At 34.4% G+C, this 19,002-nt stretch overlaps 2 protein-coding genes across 2 annotated transcripts; one reads left to right on the top strand and one right to left on the bottom strand.

Annotated features, from left to right (window-relative positions):
• Positions 1-227: 227 nt before the first annotated feature.
• On the top strand, positions 228-2,346 carry IntS11 (integrator complex subunit 11). The gene has a single exon (XM_076120586.1). It carries the CDS (start codon positions 497-499, stop codon positions 2,282-2,284), a length of 1,788 nt encoding a protein of 595 aa, XP_075976701.1. The 5' UTR covers positions 228-496; the 3' UTR covers positions 2,285-2,346.
• Positions 2,305-15,400, bottom strand: TTLL15 (tubulin tyrosine ligase-like 15). Its single transcript, XM_076120587.1, has 7 exons — positions 15,264-15,400; positions 13,004-13,788; positions 11,784-11,946; positions 10,078-10,164; positions 9,213-9,433; positions 5,352-5,580; positions 2,305-2,473 (listed from the first exon to the last, which is right to left on the bottom strand). The coding sequence occupies exons 1-7, from the start codon at positions 15,288-15,290 to the stop codon at positions 2,363-2,365; spliced, it is 1,623 nt and encodes a 540-aa protein (XP_075976702.1). The 5' UTR covers positions 15,291-15,400; the 3' UTR covers positions 2,305-2,362.
• Between the last annotated feature and the right edge of the window lie 3,602 nt (positions 15,401-19,002).

Below are 19,002 nucleotides of genomic sequence, written 5' to 3'. Positions count from 1 at the left end.
CATGCATTTGCGATTTCTTACGACTTTAGTCACTGTCAACGTGATAAAAATATATATTTTTTATTTTACTAAATTTTAATAAACATTTAGGTTATGCTTTACCCTGATTGAAAATCACAATAAACTCAGAAAATCGATAAAAACTGAAGCATCCCTAAATTATGCAAAAAATTTAAAACGCGCAATTTATACAATTTTTATGAGTGTGACATTTGTTTTGACACATTGACGGATGTTATCAAACATCTGAGAAGTTTTATTATCTGTTCTCTTATTTTTCATATTCATGAGGCTAAAAATTATTATTTGATTTTCTAATCAAGAAGATAGACCTCATGTGTTTGTGAACATTTAAATATATTATAATCTGAGATAAGTTTTTATCAATGTTGTCACTGTAACAAGTTCTCGAATACTTTGTGCTGTGTTCTCTACATTCCTCTGAAAACTATTACGTCTTATTGATGGTACAAGTAAGATAAATAGAACTAACATTATGCCTGATATTAAGATTACTCCGCTCGGAGCTGGTCAAGATGTCGGCCGGAGCTGCATCTTGCTCTCAATGGGAGGGAAAAACATCATGTTGGACTGCGGTATGCATATGGGATATAATGACGAGCGGCGCTTCCCGGACTTCTCATATATTGTTCCAGAAGGTCCCATTACCAGTCAGATAGACTGTGTCATCATATCTCATTTCCATTTGGATCATTGTGGCGCATTACCGTATATGTCTGAAATGGTCGGCTACACAGGGCCCATCTATATGACGCACCCAACAAAAGCTATTGCGCCTATTCTGCTTGAAGACATGAGAAAAGTTGCTGTAGAAAGAAAAGGTGAAGCTAATTTTTTTACTTCTCAAATGATCAAAGATTGTATCAAGAAGGTTACAGCTGTGACTCTGCACCAGTCTGTGATGGTTGACAATGAGTTGGAGATCAAAGCATACTATGCCGGTCACGTCCTTGGTGCTGCTATGTTTTGGATCAGAGTTGGTTCCCAATCTGTTGTGTACACTGGTGACTATAATATGACACCGGACAGGCATTTAGGAGCTGCCTGGATAGACAAATGCAGACCAGATCTTCTCATAACAGAGTCTACTTATGCTACCACTATCCGTGACTCTAAGCGCTGCAGAGAAAGAGACTTCCTCAAGAAAGTCCATGAATGTGTTGAGAAAGGAGGTAAAGTTCTCATTCCAGTGTTTGCTCTAGGCAGAGCTCAGGAACTTTGCATTTTACTTGAAACATATTGGGAAAGAATGAATTTGAAATACCCAGTGTACTTTGCTTTGGGACTAACAGAGAAAGCTAACAACTATTATAAAATGTTCATTACTTGGACAAATCAGAAGATAAGGAAAACATTTGTGCAAAGAAACATGTTTGATTTTAAGCACATTAAGCCTTTTGATAAGTCATACATTGATAACCCTGGTGCAATGGTTGTGTTTGCTACGCCAGGCATGTTGCACGCTGGTTTGTCACTAAACATATTTAAGAAGTGGGCACCATATGAACAGAACATGGTAATCATGCCTGGCTTCTGTGTACAAGGCACTGTTGGTCACAAAATCTTGAATGGTGCTAAAAAGGTTGAATTTGAGAACCGTCAAGTGGTGGAAGTTAAGATGGCTGTAGAATACATGTCATTCTCTGCTCATGCTGATGCTAAAGGTATAATGCAGTTGATACAGTACTGTGAACCAAAAAATGTACTTCTGGTGCATGGAGAAGCTCAGAAAATGGAATTCTTGAAAGACAAAATTGAGAAGGAATTCAAGATTAATTGTTACATGCCTGCTAATGGTGAAACATGTACAATCAACACTCCCACAAAGATACCTATTGATGTGTCACTGAGGTTACTGAAGGCAGAAGCTGTGAGGTACAACGCTCAGCCACCAGACCCGAAACGGAGAAGAGTTGTTAACGGTATCTTATGTGTGAGAGACAATAGGTTATCTCTCCTTGACATTGACGAAATGTGCGACGAAATAGGCATTAACAGGCATGTTATACGGTTCACAAGTACAGTACGATTTGAAGACCCAGGCCCGTCTGTAAAAACTGCTGAGAAGTTGAAAACTTTGCTTGCAGAGAAACTTGAAGGATGGACTATTACTATATCTGAAGCTAACATATCTGTGGAATCTGTACTTATTAAGGTTGAAGGTGATGATGACAGCACAAAGAACATCTATGTGTCATGGACAAATCAAGATGAAGATTTAGGGAGTTACATATTAGGATTATTACAGTCAATGGTCCAGTAAATAATAGGCATAAGTTTTTGTTTCATTGTAATAATAATTTTAATAAATTAGTTATTTAGTAATGCTGTTCTTTTTTTGTTATGTACACCATGTGATGTCTTGGTTGCATTTTCCTTGGTACCATAGATGCTGGAGTCTATCTGCTGGCGACATCTCTTTTGGTATTGTTTGTGGTACTAAATTCATATCCTGAAAAAAATACCATAATGAATAATTAAATATTTTCCGTGGTACATAATTAGATCAGTCTTAATAATACACAGAGCGTAATATGTTGTATGTTTCGACATTATTCAGCAGTTGTATAAGCGACCTATTAAAATGAATTCGTCTGTGTAAATAAATAGGTGTCTTATCAACCAGTCAACTTACGAATTATTATTATTTTGATGATTAAATAAAATGACTCTAAAGTTACATACTTTAATATAATGTTGTTTACTAGAGGCTGATAACAGCATCTTATCAGCTAGGTATATTTTATCTTCTAAGAGCGCACAGGTGTCCCAGGTATTAATTTATCGAGCTAGAAACTTAGTTTAACTAGGAAGATGTAATGACCGGTTCCGCCACATGAATTAATAACTGTCGGTAAATTTATCAATGCTAGAGATTTAAACATTCATTGTTTCTCTTAATAGATTAACTTTCCCATCAGTGGTGAAGCCTACCTCCCCCCTACTACTCTACCCGTCTACTTACTAAATGTGCGTAAAATATGAAACACTTTTTTATTAATATATACCTAGTATACTTCATTATTTCATTGGTTTGATGTTGAATGTTCTTGTATATTATTTGTACAGTTTTACCACAAAAAGTATGTCACTATGTTGTAGATTAGAGTTCCACGGCTACACACTGATGACTGACTAAAACTACGCTTTAGTTCAATATATTTTTATTTTAAACAGATGTTACAGTCTATTATACTGTGTCACGTCGTTGATCACCTCGAAAGAAAATAATTATAATATTCTAGGTAAGGATGGATGCGTAATTTAAATCAATGATCATCATTAACAACGTAAGTATCTACGTAGGCGAAAATGGCTGGAATGGAAACGTAACGTAGACGTAAAAACTACTATATTCCTAGGTATATGTATATTTTACCTGCCTCACAGCGACTTGTTGCTATGTACATCAGATACACTCTGTCTAATGGCGCAAAGATACCAACTCTACGTTTTGAAATTTAAATGTAATAAGCAAGTTCATTGTTATCTGAGTATGAACCTCCTGCACGCAACCTGAGTACCTAGTACCTACCTACTTTGCAAGACACTTAAAAATCCACTTATGAGGCATAAACAGTTTTCATAGGTTGTTAGATAGGTACAGAGTCCTCAAAACAAAACTAAAAAAGCGTAATCTAAAAGTAATTACCACTATACATTTTAAATTTAGTTTTTACGTCCTTGATCGGAACGATGTCGTTAATTATACACTATGTTTGATACCTACTTCCTATCATTCTACAAGTAGAATTATTTTGTCGAGAGCGATGACATTATTAGGTAAACGATAATAAGGAAGTAATTTATGGTTATCTATCACTATGGTATCTGTGTATCTTTTTTTAATTCAAATATTAGAATACAATTAGCCTATTGGCCTATTCAATAACATTGAATTTGATATCGTAGCTTTTTTTGTTGTCATGGCCGAGCCATTAATTATTAGATGTTCCAAGGTTAAGTATTTGTTTTTATAGTTTGGCTAAGGATGGGTGACCTTTAATATCCCCCTTTTTTCTGCATCTTTGTTTTGACTTTCCTTCGAGATTTTCCCTACCGTTATATAGCCTTAAGATCTGTCTTATAAACTGCAATCTTTGACGAACTGTAGCCGTTTTTCGAAGCACTGAGTTACCTCTGTTTCAATATTAAAATCGCCTCACATAGGTATTTCGTGTCTGACGTATCTAAATCTTAAAAGTTCCTTGCGGTTAACGAAGGTAGAAGTTAGCAGTTGAAGGCCATAGTAGTTGCAATAGTTCGTAGATATACCTACCTAGTTACCTACTATCTAATTTAATCAGTAGTGATAACATTTATATCGGGATTAATTCATGTCAAAACATTTTGGCTTAGGACTGTGACTGTTTAAGGTAATTTTATGTGAAAAAAAGGCAGTTTTCAAAATACAACTTAAATAAATCCATACTTTTTAAGCGGATTTAATGTACTTTAATCTGGGTTAAGTGCAATATCATTAACACCGTGATAGTATCACATAATCTGTTATGAATCATAACGTAATACAACTGTTGTGGTAATACAGATTTAAATAGTGATGACGTTATCAGCCATGTTTACTGATAGGCCGTTTATTGGTGAAAATAAATAAACTGGGAAGAGCAAGTCATATATATATTATGTATTTACCTAATACCTACTGATAAGTACTTTTACCTAATGTGTTCATGCAAAACATTGAGCAACAATTTTTTAACTACTTATCTACTTATGTAGATAGGTGTATTTAGGTTTTTTTAAGTCGTGTGTATCTTAGTCGCCGATCAAGTCTGTAATACAACGCGAAAAGGTGGTGCGAATTGCCATTTTCAGCATATTTAAACTTCTATGAGCATTAGAAAAATACACAATTATAATCAGTGTGGATATGACCAGTTTAGAAAATAAAAAGTCAACAAATGCCACAATAGGGACAGAGAGTAGGCACAGTGTGTGATTTACAAAAAACTATAACTGAAGATCTGAAATTACGACTGAAAATTAGTTGCTGTCTTTTCCCGGTCACTAAGTTGTAACTTGTCAAAATAGTCCTAAGATAGAGTCGGTTCACGTCTAACGGAAAATGTGTCGGGCGAAGCTGAATGAGTATGGACTTTGAGCCGGCGCGTCATCGGTTGAGTGTGAACGGTCGAGTGTTTTTCTATACATTTGTCTGTTCCGGGGTTGCGCGACCGATAATACATGGCGTATGTTCCGACAGATATGAACTAACCCTTAGTCTCAAAACTATGATTAATTTTTTCGTGCTATCCGTACATCATAGTACTTACCGAAGATTATTTATTGCGGCATACTTAAGCACTTACCTCAACTTTTTCCATAGGCGGTGGAATAAGTCTTCTAAAGTCTCCTCTATGTAAGAACTCACTGTGAGCCCTCAACAAAGCCGTCCTCATACTCTTACTTAGACATTGCTTGCAGAGTTTACACAGTTCTATCCTCTCACAATCCTCTCTGCATTCTGTGCTGCACTGGTCCCCAAATACAGCTATGTTCTTCTGCGCGGAGACCATGTTTGAGGCGGCTGTCGGGTCACTAAAAGTAAAAACCCTATTAACATTGGTATCTCCTTACCTAGATCATGTTACTAAATAAATAATTTAATTTTAAATGAAAAGTAAACTAAAATATATACTGAGCAATAAAAAACGTTGGGAAGAAGTAAGAATAAAACCAGATATTATGGATGGGAAGTATGCTACGTGTCGCGTCGCGTCGTAGTACTCCTCCACACTACACAATTAGGTGCCTAAACACAGGTTATCATAGGTATGATTGGGTACAGTACCTACTCATTTCATAATTAAACTAAACTCATATTTTATTATAATTTTTTTTTATTTAACTAAAACTAGGTAATTCAATGTGTTCCTACAAAAAACTACTCTAATGCTGACTTATATACATAATAATTATTTAATATTATACCCATTCTTTGCTCTAATAAGATTACCTATTGTTAAAATTTGTTTTATTATTATTGTTAAACGACGAGGTCATAATATCAGACTACTAATACTTCTATACGTATTACTTCCTAAAAAGTATTTCAGCTTTATTAACGAACAAACACACCAATTACGCTCTTAAAGAGATAAAGAGTTATCTAGTATCAACCTAGACCGTGAAGTTTACTAAAGATTTAACTATGACAATAAACAGCAATACAATATAGCCGCCAACATAATATATATAACGTCGGTCGGTGAAAAAGTCTTTTCGCATTTTAGTATGTATGAACTTGTAATAAAATTTTTTGGCTTCAAGAATCACAAATGAGTACACGGTTCATTAGGTTTCTTTCAGTGAATATCGAGCTTCTTTGTGTAGAGGAAAGATTTTATTACAAGTTCATACATACTATAATGCGAAAAGACTTTTTCCCCGACCTTATATTATATGCGTAACACCCGTGATACGTAGCTACGCTTCCCCAAATCCTTCATATCCGATATTTTATTTTGTTGAAAAAGTAACTTTTTTCAAAGAGTTACTTCCTTCATGCATATTAAGCACATATAAATAGCAGCGGCGGAACGATACAAGGTCAAAGGTCACGGAGAATTTTTCGCGAAAATTCTCACTTTCCTCGCCTGCCGCGGATGAACGAACGTGGGTAGACGGAAGTAATTATAAAAGTTGCAGAACATTTTACCATAAAATTTGTCTTTCAGACTCTTTGAACATAACCTAGTCCATAAGGTATTGTATGAGGAAAGTATTGAATAACTAAGCGATCCTTCCGGCTCCGCTCACAAGTTCGGCAACACAAATTTGTTCCCAGAAGCAATTTACAAATATTGGTAAATAATGTAATAAAATCCCTAATAAATTAGCGATTACAGAAGCAGGATAAAAAACTGAAATTAGGGATGTCATCTTTTTCAGATATTGGGAGATTACCAATGCAGCATCAAAGCCAACCTTTGGATCAGAAAGATTCAGGAAGTTTTTAAAACTCAGGGTCACATTGTTCCTAGTTCAGTTACTTTCAAGGACTGTGTGCCTATGTCTTTTACATCAACGGGAACGGTAAATTCCTTTAATTCATCGCTTCTAACGGTTCCAAGAACCACAGTCCAATCAAACGGTCAAGCCCCATTTATATGGAAATTAAGAAGAATTGCTTAATTTCCTATGATGAAACGCTAACTACTTTATAAATTAATCATGTTTTTAAATGGCCATGCCCACATTGTTAGCCGCCTACGGATCTTCAAATAAAGTAAGTAACCTTAAATCTGTGGCCTAATTATTTGCATTCACGGGGACACTGGCTAGAATATTTCATTGTGTGCCCAGAAAGAATTAAGGAACCTAAAAGTTAAACTTTGTACTCAAAATAGAATGTTCTAAAAATAGCTTGATGTCTAAATTCCGACGCAACTTGAAGACTGTGTTCCTAATTAATGCGAAAACGTCGAGCCCTTTCATATTCGCTGTAAAACTATTCCTTAATTAGTTTACTTATGGCATACTTAGGGCTAGTAGTGAATACCCGACCGACTAACTTTCAAGTAACTTTATTTGACACAGAGATTGTATCAACCACGGCTCTACACGCTACTTCAACAGAAAATGAGAATTGTTGAGAAACTAAAATGCAATTTGTCAGTGGAATATACCTACTAGTATAACACCTAATAGCTGCATAGGAGCATACACGTAATTATTCTTGTAGTTATACAAAATTCAGTTCCGTATATGACTGACCTTAAAAGACTACAGCCTCACTGCTGTCTAAACCAGCACCAAAGTTAGAGACCACAGGATAAATAAGGCAGAACTTATATGTTCCTACATTTTATACGGTACTAGCCTCAAGGTTCTAAAGTAAGGCCTACACTAGTCACTTAAAATAAGTACAATACAGCATGTTTGAGTGTTATTTCGGCGAGGCGTGTCAAGTTGCTGAGCTAAATAGTCGTAAAAGTTTAACGATGCCACGCGGTGCCTACGCAATACGTGCCTTCTTGAGCCTGCACGAAATATCGCTGCCATTCATTGTTTCCTAGCGGAAGAAAGGGTGAATGGAAATAGGGATAGGTCCTTTTGCTAGTGTGCGATTGAAGTCAATAGATTCGAGTAGTTTCTGTGTTTTTCCGCAGTCATTTCCCAGACAATTCTAGGTATTCACTGCGTTATGCGCTAAATTGTGCCAAACATACTCATTTATTATGTATCTCAGTTTACTACTAACTAGTGTATATATTATTTTCTACTATGTAGTACATAGCTTTGACGTAAAGTAGTAATCACAAGTTTTAGACGAAAAAAACAATGTAGGTATAGCATAGTGGCTATGATTGTCAACAGAGATTCACAATATAAACCCACAAAATGAAGTATGATTTGCACCTACCAAATACCACTACCTATAAAAATATGTAATATTGTTTCCTATTACAATCATAATCTTTGAAATCAACTAACTGTAATGCGAAAGGTTAACAAAGGCAAAAAATAGGTAAAAAATATGCCCGTCATTAAAAACTTGGATACAAAATGTCCAATCATCAAAACACAAGACCTAAAATCAAAATAGATTTAAAATACATTTTCGAATGACAATTTTATTTGAAACACCGTAATCAGTGGTGCGTTGACTTATACGCGTTATCGTGAGCAGCCATCAAACAAATATTGGTATCAATCAATACGTGACCACTTCGATCACATGGACGAATAAAAATCTACAATGATAAGCGGCAAGTTTGTAAAGCATGTTATTATTTGGTGTCAAATCATATGCGTAAAAACTTTTTACAAGGTAGTGTAGTTTCATCGTAGTTATGTGATTTCGAACAATATTGAAGCTGTTATACAGGCGCGTTTGTTTGTTTTTTTTTTGCTCGACAAGTGCTTAACTGTTTTTGTCCAAAGAACTTGATTTACTACATATTATAATGAAGATCCAAGGCTGATATTTCTTATAAAAAAAGTACTGCAGTAGTTAAGAACTTTTTTTGGAGATATTTTCGTACTTATCATAAATGATGTACCTATGTAATCGGTTATCGAAAATATCGTGTTAACAATTTCGTTTAATATTCGCTTGTTAACTAAATTTTAATACTCTAATAAACACATTACGCACATCCTCGTATCTAATATTAGAATAACATTTTTATAAGCAGCACCTAAAAATAAATGCGCAACTTTCTCACCTGAAATTGGCGCCGTTAACATTCGGCTTGCGGGAAATGCCAGTCAACGAAAATAGGTTGTACAAGATTTGTTCATAGAGCAACTGATTTGGGCGGAACTTCTCCGAGCTTAAATTCGGCGACATATTAGCTTCTAGCAAATAAACTTTCAAGTCTTCATCCAGCATCAGGTCGAATCTCATCATTTCAAAGAAACTGTCTCTTGTTGGGTACCGTTTTGTCTGAAAACATTCCACGAAGTTTATTGAGGTCCTAAATTCAAGCACCACTAAAAGTCTAATTTGATAACCTGTTCAACGAATAATTAATGTAAATGGAAAATGGAAGGAAAATGTGTACGTTTTTCTAGTGTTTGATTTGTAGGTCTCGTCTGTATTATTATAAGAGTTGAAAGTCAAGTTTTATAATATTTAAGCACTTGCTTGTTTTGCTGTCTGGCCTATTCTGTAGCATTGAATCCTTGGGCTCGTGTAGATATGGAACACGTGCGCACATCATCTAGATTTTGTTACTAATACTATTCTTGTTGCTACTCCATAGTACTATTTTACTGCTTATTGGTATTAGAATTAATGTCTGAAGCCAGATTTATACTCAAATTATGAATCTTAAAAGAATTTAATACATATAAAAGACGTTCTAAAGATAAACCATTTTCAAAGGTAACACAGATAACAGAGTAGGTAATATTCTGATTTCTGTGATGCAGACTATTGGGAATTAGATCAAGTATGTTATAAATACATGACATTTTATTCTTTCATCCGCAAACATAGATACATATGTAGTTTCATCGGTTAAGCAAACATTACGATATTTAATATGAAATACAAACAATTGCCTCCCACACGGGGCCCATACTTACGGCATCTACAATAAAACGGGCCTTCATCACGATTGCCTCTGCTATAGCCCTCTGGATCTCCTCCCACATGGGCGCAGGGTCAACGCCCTGTAAACAATTATCTAATGTTAAAATATTGTACCACATATTGCTATAATATGTGGGTGTAACACATGTAACAAGCAAACCCTAAAGGGAATTAGGAACGCTTTAAAAACGCTTCTACAGTTGGTTGTGACGTTGATACACTGTTGTTGACCATTTTTTATCGTTTTGTAATATAAATACTGTTTTTTTTTCTATCGAAGGAGCCCCGAAAAAGTGCTAGGTATACTTTACTATTAAAACGTTTCAATTGATAAAATCTTTGGATGTGAATGTAGCAAGGGAAGTTTGTAGGGATCGTAGCAAGTAGCGTTCTTTGGTCTCTGCTGCATACTCCTAGGAAAAGGCATTATTTATTTATGTATGATTCAACTGATTGCTATTTTAATTTTGCCTTTTTTATTTATTATAAAAAGCCTAAGCATAATAGATATTATGTCAAAATTCGCGGGTAATATACGAGCCTTACTTTTGTGGTAATATCGTAAATGATTGGGGAACCCGGAACAATATACGTCTGAGCTATCTATAGCTCCATTGTGAGAATATGAATGAATCTTGCCGGACAACATAGCTATATTGTGAGATTTTTTTTATGTAACTTGGTAATATTTTATGTATTTTTTTCGGTATAGATACCGATGGGTGTATTCAAACATTAGTTTGAATGTAATACTTCCTACTTCTGACTTTAAGGATAAACAAGCGGACTTGCCCGACTTCGTCCGGGTTAAGTGCGATCTTATTTCATTATTCCCGTGGGAAAATTTTGATCTCATCGATCCCATACAAAACTTGTCTCGACAGTTACAAGCATATAAACATCCTGTATAAATGTATTTAAATAATTGTCCAATTTAGTTCAGTTCTTCAAGTGAATTCTAATTTGATTTACGATATTTCTCAATGTTTGGTTATGTACCCGTTAAATGGCAATAGGTCCCTATTACATAGGGCTAACATTGTTATTGGCAAAACGTAGGTGTATTAAACCTCTGCCCTCTGCAACATTGATTATAACAGGCGTGATATTATGTATTTATGTAAATCTGCATTATACAATACAATATATATTAATTAGGTTGTCTACATCGATCATTATTAATTTATATTAAAATCGATTATTATTTCAAATAATTTGAATGCGTTTATAATCTTTCACATGCATTTTGAGCAGTTGATCATGTAATTTGGTATTTAATTTTAATTTCGTTTAAGTGGTTTTTGTTAGGTAACGTATATTTATTCAGACTTTCGCCAAATTAATAATTACTTTAGTGCTTTCTAACGTTTACGCTAATTTGAGATTTCTAGACGGTTAAACTATCATGTCTCAATCTATTATCGTTTATTTAAAATAAATATTTTTATTTTCATTTCTTAAGCAGTTCAAATAAAACATATTTTACTGAATATTGCACACTAAACCTAAATCGGACGCAAATTGTAACCCTAAGGAACTATTAGTAGATCACACAAATGTGTTTTGAGAGTGGAAATCGAACCCACTACCTACAGCGAACTTGTGAACTCTCATCCAAAGCGATCATCTTAACTGCTGTGAAAACGGATGCCGATGACTTCACAGTCTTATTACTATACAAACGTTGCTTTTTCTTTACCTTAGACCTAACATAGATATCAAAGGAGTCCTTCATGCCGTGTCCCAGCGAGGAGTGTGGATGTGCCAGGGAGGGCACCTCCCATGTCGGCATGTAATCATCTCTTATTACATACTTGTCAAGATTGTTTGGATCAAACGGGTGGTATTTAGCTGGACAATATCTGAAAATATGAAATTAAACTTAGTTATGTTAAAAATGCATGAGTTCGGATGTGTTTGATACTTTTTCACTAAAACCTTCTGAATAGATTCTTACGTTTGGTACATATACAGTGAATTTGTTATACGTATATGATACTTTTTACAACGGATAATCAAAAATGACACTCGGACCTAGTAGTAATGACTTAAATTGTTACTTGGATAAAAGAAGGTATCGCTCATTTTAAAAGTATTTGGAATTGCGTGAAGTAACAAACAGTGGGTATAACGATTGGTGGCTATAATGATTGACCTACATTGCAAAATTGTTCATATCCCTGTAGGACCTTAGGAGTAAAAGAACCATATAGGTACGCGTCGACTTGAGAAACTCCTCCATTTTTTGTTTCTCGTTTGTTAAACAGTATTTAGTTTTGTTTCTTTACCGAACTCATTCATGTTTCATTGACAAACCAAATTAGTTCCTCTTTTGCATCCAAGTTATAGTTAACCAGATATGTTTTAAAACCGTTTAGCTTTTGGCAAGTTGCCTTTAGTTGAGTTTCAAGCCAGTTGGGTGCAGTTTTATCCCGTTGTCCAACTAATTAGACCATTTCAGTTGAAAACAAGAAACAACATGGAGAAAACAGTCAAATATTCGTTACTAGTTTAGAATATAAATTAGTAGGTAATGTCCTCTTGGCTATCTCCAATTGTGCAGGACTCTTTTCTTCCGAACCTTCCCGGGGAAGTCTCTGAGAAATTCTTAACAAAAAATCTGAGAAAATACTTTTTGGCTCCACCCAGAATTCGAACCGGATGTGTCACAGGCACAGTCTAAAAAGAAGTATTGTCAATAGAAATAAATTAACATTACCTGAACAATACATCGCCTTTGTACCAATAGGCTCTGAGAGGATCCACCGAGGTGATCACAACATACACGCCAATATCAAACTTATGTCCATCCACTAAGTACGGGTTTTGCACGTACTCTTGCACAAAAATATCCTTGCTTACTTGCTTACAGGCACAGTCTAAAAAGAAGTATTGTCAATAGAAATAAATTAACATTACCTGAACAATACATCGCCTTTGTACCAATAGGCTCTGAGAGGATCCACCGAGGTGATCACAACGTACACGCCAATATCAAACTTATGTCCATCCACTAAGTACGGGTTTTGCACGTACTCTTGCACGAAAATATCATTGCTTGATATATCTATGTCACTCACATTCTTCAAATAAACTCCTCTATGTTGATTGTCTTTGATCACAAATAGAGAATTTCTATTTTCTTCCGCATATTTTAAAAAGTCTTCTTTACTCTTTGGTAGTCTAAACGCTTTTGGTATGTATTTAGAATTGGACGTAGCTAAATCAACTTTGTTTGTCAAAAACCCGGACCCAGGGAACTTATTCACTCTTTGATGAGGCTTTAAATTTAATACAGTGTCCCGAAGCACGGAGAAAGGATAGTCATGAGACCAAAGCAGATCCCAGTTAGAGTTGTTCGTGCTTTTCTCAAAACCAATTCTATCGAGTACCAAATGCAAGTGCTTTAACAAGCCTGTTCTACTTTCTACATTACTCCGGGCGGAATAAACCCAGTACTTAGGTTTTTCAAAACAATTATCTTCTGTATATCTCTGGTTTCTTTTCACAACGTTTATTATTTCCAGTAGAATGCCCAAAGACACTCCCATTATACAAACGAGAAGGAATATATTTGAGAAGGATTCTTTCCTAAGATGTTTATTTCTGGCCTTTTTCATCTCGATATCTGGTTTCCATGAGTTTTCCTTTTCAATTGTGTTGTTATTTAAAGATTCCTTTTTGTCTTCCATCGGATTTTTATCCTAAAATGATAAAGATTTTCATATTATTTGTTTAAAAATAAAACCCTTTATTACTACAGCATGTTTTTTGCTAATTTATGAAGTTCTTTACTCCTAGACCATTTTTATAGCAGTCATAGCAATACAAGTAGTAAGTTTTTTTGTTTAATGTTACGATTGTTTATATAGTATTTATACATGTCAAACATTTTATTGCATGTAGCAATAAAATTACTTTATGTGTTAAAAATGTTTTTATAGTGGCCATTACATTTTACACTGTAGTTAAACTTTAATTAATTATTGTTTTATTGTTTTAGATTGGAACGAGACCGATCAATATCTGCCGGCTCCACTGTTGTGACAATGTGATGTTTGTAAACAAACATACATATTATCGCGCATTTTATACCCGAAAGCGAGAGCAGAGGTGTATGAAATATACTAACTTTTAGCCATAAACTTTGTTACTTTATGTATGTGATTAATAGAAAACACAGTACATAGTATTTTAACTCAATATGGTTGTATGTTATAGCTTTATATCTAAACTAGCTGTCTCGCGCGAAGTTTCGCTTGCGTCACATAAGAGAGAATGGGTCAAAATTGTCCCCGTTTTTGTAACATTTTTTACTGGTACTCTGCTCCTATTGGTCGTAGCGTGATGATATATAGTCTATAACCTTCCTCGATAAATGGACTATCTAACACTGAAATGAAATAATTTTTCAAACCATAGTTCCTGAGATTAGCCGTTCAAACAAACAAACTCTTCAGCTTTATAATATTTATATCTAAATAAATAACTGTCTTGTTGCGAGTAGTTGTTAAAGTTTATACCTGACCCTTGTTAAGTTATTCATTAAAATATTTTACCTCATTTAGTTATTATCTATTACACCCTTATGAATTCATTGTAACACGTCACAAATTAATCTTTAGTTAGTGTAAAATACTAGCTTTCGAACGTGACTTTGCTTGCATTTATAAAGTGTAAGAAGATAATTACAAAACAGTAAGTAAGTAGTAAGGCTTCTATTTCGAAAAAAGGAGCATCTTATGTTTTTCTTAATTACTTTTTAAACCAGGCAACTAAGTTGTAACTAGTACTGTGAACAGAGGTAAAGTAAGCAAAAAGCTCCTATTGCATTATATAGTTTACTCAAAAATGATATACCCGTTTTCTATAATCGACAGTAACATAAACTAGTTTTTGCGTCACTACGAAATCAAAAAATGAGCTTTGAAACCCGGACAAGAGCAATTATTTTCAACCTACTGACAGATTATGTGTTTCAATCAATATTTTGTTAATACATAGATCGTATATTTATCAACAGGAAATACACAAAACTTAGATTTACAGACTACTGCATGTTTCTAAGATGTCAATTATGCAACTTCATAAAATAAACATTAATGCACTTAGCGCAATTAATATTATCATTCACTCTTAAGAATTATTACAAAAATATTGGCTAAAATCACATATGTACCTTGCTTTCGTTATTATTGTCTTCCATTTTAAATAAATATATTTATACACTTTCACAATTCGCACATGTTTTTACTTTTTGCCGCCGAAACGCGTTGTGTGTACCAACTTTACTAACCTGTGAATGAAATGAATGAATCTGTCACATATGGTAGAGGGAGATAGAGAACGTCTTGAGAACGAGTGAGGGAGATGGAGGACACTTTCTAAAACATGGTAAACCAGTAGTATGGAGCCTTTTAAGGTCACATCAACATATTTTCTATGTGCATCGCTGTTATGTAAGGTGTTTTGTTTTAACTATAGAACTATAGGAAGACATAAGGTGGTCGACAGCGATGCGAACGAATTCTATGGCTCCGTGTGAGATTTTGTTGTATAATTTTCTTTTTCTTTTTGTTAGTTATCTAAATATATAATAATATGTAATTCAAAGGTGAATAACCACTGTACGGATCGGGCTAAAATTTCGCATGCAGGTAGATGTTATGACGTAGGCATCCGCTTAGAAAGGATTTTTATCAATTCTACCCCCAAGGGGATAAAATATGGGATGAACATTTTTATAAAAATTCTGTCCTAACATACAAACCACGCGGACGAAGTCGCGGGCAAAAGCTGGTAGTTAGCATATGTATAATTTTATTTTATTATTATCAATTAAAAAATGTCTAACTTATTTCATAAATAGATACAGAGGATACTATAGGAATTAAGCACAAAGCATAATTTAGCTAGTATTAGTTCCTCAACGATGATGATAAGTTCATCTTAGCAGGATTTATATTTACGATAAGGTACTAAGTAAAGTTTGCAAATGATGTTTAAAAAGAGCGTGGGTCTAATTGTTTGTATGTATGTGGGCAGTTACCTCGAAAATTACTAGACCTTATTTTAGTAGATACAATTTTATGGTTGCGTCTCTACTGCGAGCTTTGATCTTCTGATCAAAGAGAATTCAAACATGTAGAAAAAAATAATTTAAAATATTGTAAAAAATATTTATATTAAACAACCCACGTTTAGACTGGCAATAGAAACTTGAGGTTTAAATGAAATTATCAAGTAAATCAGTTCTTTTTACAAAAAAAATTTGTAATTATTGAAATAGATTTCATATTTTTATACTAAGAAACAAGCAGTTATTTCCATCAAGAAGCAAATTTATTTATTTATTTTTCTTAAAAGTGTTCTTATTAAGTGTAAGTATGTAATAGAGACGGAGACGCCCCGTTCAAATACCACTATGCGGTCACCCATCTATGGAATGACCGCGCCAAGGTTTGCTTAACTTACAGAACGTTTTCCGACCGGTGAGCGCAACTGGCTATGGCTGACTAATCCTTGCAGCCGCAGGGTTGTTGACCCCTCCGTATTTACTCTATATATTAGTATAGTTAGGTGATGACGTATTCCAAATAGTTGCGGTTGAGTATCCACCATCAGTGACATTCTCCACGTTGACACGCTTGCCAGTGTGGCATACCTCTACCTACCCCTGTATGTAGTTCAATAGCATAAGTATGTGGACGCTTTTGTGTTGTGACGTCATTGTTTTGTTTGCTAAGTAGGTTCCTATATTATTCATAATATTATAATGCAACGGGTCCTAAACGCGATTGAAAATAGATTAAGATACCTTATTTGTTTACCCGACGTTTCAATCGAATTACATCGGTCGTGGTCACGGGTCAGAGTTAGCCCGTGTACAAGTCGTGAAAGTTTAAAAACGTTAACATATATTTTTGTTAGTATACTTAATGATAACTTATAATTCCTACTGCCTACAAAAATAAGTGTGAAATTCGATTAGCCTCTTTGATGCAGATACTAAAAACCCGGGGTAAAATTAGCCATTTCAAAAATAGTTGTGTGATTTAATTGAAGTTAAACAGTGTTAAGATACTTGCAGTTTAAGGTTTCCTATGTTTCCTAAAGAAGGAATTATTCAGCTACTAAATTTAATATTCAAGCGAATTTCGGAGGACCTCAATTATACTGTGCCAAAACTAAGGAATGAACATGAGACCTCACATCGGCATTGCATTCACTGCCACTACAAAATATCGCCTCTTTACAAGAACAACGTGACATCTCAAAAACGTTATTTTTATTATTCGATATCCATCACTAATAAGTTGAATTAAGGTGTATTTTTTTTGCTTATTTTCAGAAAGCACATTAATTACAGTAAAATTAAATTGTCAATATTTTTGTATTGATCAACGCTTAAATATTCAAAATTGCTCTCTTGTAAAGTTGTTGTTTAATAAATGTCACGTTGTTCTTGTAAAGATGCGATATATTAATTATATTTATATATTTTGTAGTGGCAGTTTGTATTATTTATGCAGTATTTAAAAGTATTTTCTAAAAATGTTAGTTCCATAGAGTATACGATTGATTAAGTAACTAAAAGTATATAAAAAAACCTCTTGTTAAAGATCAGTCAAAGAGCAAGTTGACACAAACTAAACAGGACTTTATTTTTAAAGTGAATGTAAAAAATAAGATTTTTTAATACCTTTTTCAGTCAGAAGTAGTCCCTACACTACCAGCGCCCCAAGCGTATTTGGAAAGAACTACGCTTGGGGCGCTGGTAGTGTATAAAATCTCTTGTATAAATACGACAAAATTTATATCCTGTATGCATTTTTGTATGTATATGTTACTGTAAAAGCCCGAACTGTGGTAAATCCTAAGATTTTCCGGTAAAACCTAAGATTTACCAACTCTCAATGGTAAAAGTCCGAACAAGCCAGAGTTTAAAAACTATGTTACGATATATAAAAAAATCCTCCTTCATAACTATGTTTATAACTATTTCACGGTATAGTTTTAGACTGTGACATAGTTATAAAGAAGGAGTTTTGGGCAAAGCGACATGGGTAGGTTAGGTTAGAAGGCTAAAGGTAGCATTCGGTTCTTAGCGACCGCGACGCGCGACCGCGACCCGGTTATTTTTTCCCACCTTAGCCTTCGTGGTTATTTTTTTTTAACCACCCAGTAGGAGCCGGCGACATCTCGATATCATCAAGTGAATATAGGTAAAAGTTCGAAATAAAAGAATTGTTCGGACATTTACCATTGCGAGTTGGTAAATCTTAGGTTATACCGGAAAATCTTAGGATTTACCACCGTTCGGGCTTTTACAGTAACATATATATATATATTTTTAATTGTCAAACGCTACCTACTATAACCGATATAACTTTAGAAAATCGCGCTACAAATCTTTCCTTTAGCAGAAAAGTGACCTTTTACCTATCTCTTAACCTAAATCCTACAAACTGTATTAATGCTAGACTTTCTCAATAACATTAGTATGTGAAAACAAACGAGTTTTATTCGATATTACTTGGTTGTTTATCTCAAGTCTAGATATTCAGGTCATATCAGGATAATAATAACACCCACGTGAAACCTTCAGTATATAAGTTAGGTATCAACTTTACCTACTTAAAACTTATTTCACGCGCACTCCTATTGGACAAATATTGTTAACTAGCTGACTCGCGCAACTTCGCTTGCGTCACATAAGAGAGAATGGGTCATAATTTTTCCCGTTGTTGTAACAATTTTTACGGGTACTCTGTTCCTATTGGTCGTAGCATGATAATATATAGCCTATAGCCTTCTTCAATAAATGGGCTATCTAACACTAAAATATTTTTTAAAATCGGACCAGTAGTTCCTGAGATTAGCTCGTTCAAACAAACAAACAAACAAACTCTTCAGCT

This window comes from Anticarsia gemmatalis, chromosome 12 (assembly GCF_050436995.1).
Source record: "Anticarsia gemmatalis isolate Benzon Research Colony breed Stoneville strain chromosome 12, ilAntGemm2 primary, whole genome shotgun sequence".
Classification (NCBI taxonomy): domain Eukaryota; kingdom Metazoa; phylum Arthropoda; class Insecta; order Lepidoptera; family Erebidae; genus Anticarsia; species Anticarsia gemmatalis.
This window is presented reverse-complemented; position numbering and strand designations above follow the sequence as displayed.

Bases quoted from the DNA above. Each gene is read 5' to 3' on its own strand.
- IntS11 (XM_076120586.1), top strand. From the start codon at position 497: ATGCCTGATATTAAGATTACTCCGCTCGGAGCTGGTCAAGATGTCGGC.
- TTLL15 (XM_076120587.1), bottom strand. From the start codon at position 15,290: ATGGAAGACAATAATAACGAAAGCAAG. The intron at 13,789-15,263 runs GTACATATGTGA...TTATCATTTTAG, and splicing joins ACAATAATAACGAAAGCAAG to GATAAAAATCCGATGGAAGA. The intron at 10,165-11,783 runs GTAAAGAAAAAG...AATTGTTTACAG, and splicing joins ATATCTATGTTAGGTCTAAG to GGCGTTGACCCTGCGCCCAT.